The following is a 5,550-nucleotide window of genomic DNA, read 5'->3' as shown; positions in this document are numbered from 1 at the left end:
TCAAAAAAATAAAAAATAAAAAAAAATAAAAAAAAAAAGAATTAATTGAAGCAAGAAAAGTTATTTTGGACAATATATAAACTTTGGTGTTTGGGCAAGACATATTTTTTCTATTCTTCTGTCCCTGAAATGTCCTATTTTTATGTAGTTTCAAATATCTGCAATAGTTAGTTACAAAGTAGAGACAAATAAAATTTGGAAATTGAGAAAACTTTTAAATCTTTCCTGTCCTGAAGTTTTATGAGATCCTGCTTATGGGAGTGCAATGACTAGGCACTTAAATTAAAAAGATAGGGGTAGAGATTTTGTTTGTTGGTGACAAACACCAAGTCTGTGTGAAATATAAGTATCTTTAGATAGCAATATCATGATGGAGAAACCAGTTTCAGGAGTGATAGAAAGCAAGATCTAGCATCTATTGAAGTGCTAGGAGGTTCCAGGAGCTTTACATATATTATCTTATTTAATCATCAGTAACCCTATGAGTAGGTGTTGTTTTTCTCTGGTTTACAGATGAAGAAAGCTGAGTTCCAGGGTAGCTAAGTAATTTTCTTGAAGTCCCTCAGATAGTAAATGGCAGAGCTAGAATTTGAATCTAGGTCTGATTGACTCCAAACATCATTTTTTCTGCTGTTCCACAATGATACTTCTTAGCAGAAGCATCTCTTTCTGCCTCATACTATATTGTATACTATATTGTATATAGTATATATCATACTATATTGTACTAGTTCTATATTGTAACTACTTGGATGATTGCTCTGCAGTAATTTGCTTTATTTCTGGGTATATAATGAATAGTTTTAGTAGAATCAAGTACTTAGATTTGCCACTTTTTTGATGCTTGCTACATCAGAGAGATCTGACCTGTAATAGGTGAAGAGTAAAAATTAAAAATTTGCAAATATATTTCTTTCCTATTATTCATAAATTTTTGTTCTCCCCCCTCCCTCCAGAACTTTATGAAATCTTCCTCTCAAGAGCAAAAGAACGGTGGAAAAGTTTCAGTGAAACAAGTTCAGAGAATGATACAGAAGGTGTGATTTCTTTTCTTAAATAAGAATTTTAGGGTGAAAATTCAGCTACTGAGCATGATTTTGTACCAAGTATCAGAAGCTGTAGTAATTACTTTACATATATCATCTTATTTAATCTTAATAACCCCTTCAGTAAACAAGGCTAGAGAAAAGACTTGATTTACAGAAGAGTTCATGTAAGTATCATCCTAAGGCCTTTTAGCTATGTCAGCTATTTGTGGAGAACTAAAAGTACATAAAAGGTAAAGAAATTTTATACTGGCAGACAGCAGCTATTTCATCATTTGAAAACTCATTTTTATGAAGCATTGAAATTATAAGAATTAAAATTATAAGTATTCACTTCTGAAATATTTTTTCGAGAATAAATGGTGAGGCTGGGCAAATGGCTCACACCTGTAATCCTAGCACTTTGGGGGGCCAAGGTAGGTGGATCACCTGAGGTCAGGAGTTCGAAACCAGCCTGGACAACATGGCGAAACCCCGTCTCTACTGAAAAAAAACAAAAAATAGCCGGGCGTGGTGGCAGGTGCCTGTAATCCCAGCTACTCGGGAGGCTGAGGCAGGGAGAAGAATGGCTTGAACCTGGGAGGCGGAGATTGTGGTGAGCTGAGATCGCACCATTGCATTCCAGCCTGGGTAACAGAGTTCGTCTCTAAAAGAAAAGAATAAATGATGAAAGTTGCACTTCAGTAGAAATTAATTGAATGTAATGAAGAGTTCCAGTCAGAAGCAGTGTCTACATAGATTACTGTTTTCTTATTTCCTGGATATTTATAATTTGCATGTGTCATTTAACTCTTTGCTCATTGCCTTTTTAAATATTGCTTCTGCCCTATCTTGCCTGTTTTCCTTCTAGACTCCAATTACACATATAGTAGACCATTTAACAGTGTTTCACAAGCCTCTTACACTCTTTTTTTTGGGGGGGAGGTAGGGGATAGATACAATTCTATATAATTGAAAAAAAATGTTAATCTATCATATAGGGATGGGGTCTCTCTATGTTTCCCCAGCTGTTCTGAAACTTCTGGCCTCAAGCCATCCTCCTGCCTTGGCCTTCCAAAGTGCTGGGATTGCAGGCATGAACCCTTGTGCCTGGCCAACTCTTTTTTTTCTCTCTGTCTCTCTCTTTCTCTACTTCAGTTTCATTGATTTTTATTGATCCATCATCAAATTCACTAATGCTTTCTTCTGGTTTATCTAGTCTGCTATTAAATCTAAATCTGTGTAATGGGCTTTTAATTTCAGATATGCTTTGTAACTGTAGAATGTTCACTTGGTTCTTTTTATACATTCTATTTCTCTGTTGAAATTCTTCATCTTCCCATCCTATGTTCCTTCCCCCATCTTTTCCTCTATTTTCTCTTTAAAATTTATTATTATTTTTTTCTCTAGCGCATATCAGCCAGATATTTTCTTTAACATATTTGTAATAGATAGTGTTGTTGTCTGTTAATTCCAATACTGCATCATCTGCAGGTCTGCCTCCGTTGGCTGTTTTTCCCCCTTATTTCCCCTTTAAAGTGGTTGTAAGTCACATTTTCTGCTTCTTTGTATATCTTAAATGTTTAAATTGTATGCCAGACATTGTATATAAAAAGAATGTAGAAACCAAAGCTGAGGTTTCCACTGCAGAGAAAACTGCTCTTTCCTGTTAGGCAGTTTGATTAAGGGCTTGTCACCTCAATTCAACCATTAATTGATCTCGGTTGGGGCAAGGTTGCAGCTTTCGATAGATTTAGTTTATCTTGAGTTTCAAATTTCTTGATGAGGAAAAAGTGTTTTTTTTTTTCTTGAGATTGAGTCTCGCTCTGTCGCCCGGGCTGGAGTGCAGTGGCGCAATCTCAGCTCACTACAACCTCCGCCTCCCAGGTTCAAGCAATTTTCCTGGCTCAGCCCCCTGAGTAACTGGGATTACAGGCATCCTCCACCACGCCTGGCTAATTTTTGTATTTTAGTAGAGACGGGGGTTTCACCATGTTGGTCAGGCTGGTCTCGAACTCCTGACCTCAGATGATCCACCCACCTCGGCCTCCCAAAGTGCTGGAATTACAGCACTTTGAGCCACCACACCCAGCCCAAAGTGTTCTATTTTGATTACAGGTATCTCCCTCCAATGATAGGCCCTCTCAAGACCTTGTGACTTTGGGTGATTTTATTCTGTATTTCTAGCCTGACCTTCTGCATTCAGAAAAGTCCCACAGGGAAAACCAGGTACACATTCAGGACTCCTCCAGATTCCTATCTATCACATCAGTTTTATTTGGCCATGTGTACCTCTTCTGGTTTCTCTTCCTTCAACCAGAGTGACTTTGTCTGTGGCAAGCTTGATCCTAAGCCCATACCCAGACCTGGCAGATACCCCTAGGAAGAAAAATGGACACTGGTGTCTACTTATTGGGGGAACCAGCCCATGATATTTCAACGTAGGTTCTTTTCTGTTTTCCCTAAGTGTCGGCTGGTCTGAGAAATAAAGGGAAAGAATACAAAAGAGAGAAATTTTAAAGCTGGGTGTCCGGGGAATGCATCACATGTCGGTAGGTTCCATGATGCCCCTTGAGCCACAAAAACCAGCAACTTTTTATTAGGGGTTTCAAAAGGGGAGGGGTATACGAATAGGGAATGGGTCACAGAGATCACATGCTTCAAAGGCAATAAAATATCACAAGGGCTGAGAGACAAAGTGAGATCACAAGGCCAGGGTGAAACTAGAATTGCTAATGAAGGTCCATGTTCTGCTGGGCACACGTTGTCATTGATAAACTTCTTTTTTTTTTTTTTGAGACGGAGTCTCGCACTGTAGCCCAGGCTGGAGTGCAGTGGCCAGATCTCAGCTCACTGCAAGCTCCGCCTCCCGGGTTCACGCCATTCTCCTGCCTCAGCCTCCCGAGTAGCTGGGACCACAGGCGCCGCCACCTCGCCCGGCTAGTTTTTTTTTTTGTATTTTTAGTAGAGACAGGGTTTCACCGTGTTAGCCAGGATGGATAAACTTCTTAACAGGAAACAGGGTTCGTGAGCAGACAACTGGGCTGACTAGAATTCACCAGGCTGGAATTTCCTAATCCTAGCAAGCCTGGGGGTGCTGCAGGAGACCAGGGTGTATTTCATCCCTTATCTACAACTGCATAAGACAGACACTCATAGAGTGGCCATTTTAGAGACCTCCGCCGGGAAATGCATTCGTTTGCCCAGAGTTATTCCTTGCTGAGAAAAGAATTCAGCAATATTTCTCCTATTCGCTTTCTGGAATAAGAGAAATATGACCCTGTTCTGTCTGGCCCCGCAGGCTGTCAGACTTTATGGTTATCTCCCTTGTTCCCTGAAAATTGCTGTTATCCTGTTCTTTTCAAGGTGCTCTGATTTCATATTGTTCAAACACACATGCTTTACAATTTGTGCAGATAACGCAATCATCACAGGGTCCTGAGGCGACATACATCCTCAGCTCATGAAGATGATGGGATTAAGAGATTAAAGTAAAGAGAGACGTAGGAAATTATAAGAGTGTTGATTGGGGAAGTGATAAATGTCCATGAAATCTTCACAATTTATGTTCTTCTGCTGTGGCTTCAGCCGGTCCCTCCGTTTGGGTTCCCTGACTTCCCGCAACATCTACTCACCAAGGAAAGCCTCTTACTTTTCTGGAATTTAAATCCTATTGATCTCTTGGTATCCATAGCTCTCTGATGATTTTTTAAATGTGATACTTGCAATTTTTTTCCTAGTTGTTACCATGGAAATAATGGTCTGCCTTTATCTTCTGTAAAAACTGGAACTAGAAATCTTTTACCATATAACTTTCTGATAAATGTATAGCTATCTTTTTTGTACAAGAGACTAACAAGTTCGAACAAAAGCTATATGACATTTCTTATAATTTCTTGATTATTCAGCTTTTAACTTTAATTAAATAACACATATGCTGTGTGATCATTCTGTATTTATAAAATTGAACTTGTTACAGCCAAGTGATCATTTAAATTGTATCTGCTTGGTAAATGCAGGTGTATCTGTTGCTGATCGAGAGGCCAGTCTGGAATTAATTAAGTTGGACATATCCCGTACATTTCCATCTCTCTACATCTTTCAGAAGGTGAGGGTTTCTAACCAGCTTGCAATTACTTAAAAAAAAAAATCTGTCAATATCCAAGGCAACAGATTATTTAAATGAATAGCTGTTACTTTAAAAAAGGCAAAACTATAGAAACTGGGGACCTTATATAAAAGTCTAAGGCCGGGCGCGGTGGCTCAAGCCTGTAATCCCAGCACTTTGGGAGGCCGAGACGGGCGGATCACGAGGTCAGGAGATCGAGACCATCCTGGCTAACACAGTGAAACCCCGTCTCTACTAAAAAAATACAAAAAACTAGCCAGGCGAGGTGGCGGGCGCCTGTAGTCCCAGCTACTCGGGAGGCTGAGGCGGGAGAATGGCGCAAACCCGGGAGGCGCAGTTTGCAGTGAGCTGAGACCCGGCCACTGCACCCTAGTCCGGGCGCCAGAGTTAGACTCC

At 40.0% G+C, this 5,550-nt stretch overlaps 1 protein-coding gene across 1 annotated transcript in view; it reads left to right on the top strand.

The window, feature by feature from the left end:
* The window catches only part of TBC1D12 (TBC1 domain family member 12), a 145,622-nt gene that overhangs the window by 114,397 nt on the left and 25,675 nt on the right, over positions 1 to 5,550 (top strand). Inside the window, 2 exon segments of the mRNA XM_017860965.1 lie at positions 957 to 1,037; positions 5,045 to 5,133. Of these exon segments, the coding sequence (XP_017716454.1) occupies positions 957 to 1,037; positions 5,045 to 5,133 (170 nt within the window).

This window comes from Rhinopithecus bieti, unplaced genomic scaffold (genome assembly GCF_001698545.2).
Source record: "Rhinopithecus bieti isolate Rb0 unplaced genomic scaffold, ASM169854v2 scaffold_57243, whole genome shotgun sequence".
Classification (NCBI taxonomy): domain Eukaryota; kingdom Metazoa; phylum Chordata; class Mammalia; order Primates; family Cercopithecidae; genus Rhinopithecus; species Rhinopithecus bieti.
This window is presented reverse-complemented; position numbering and strand designations above follow the sequence as displayed.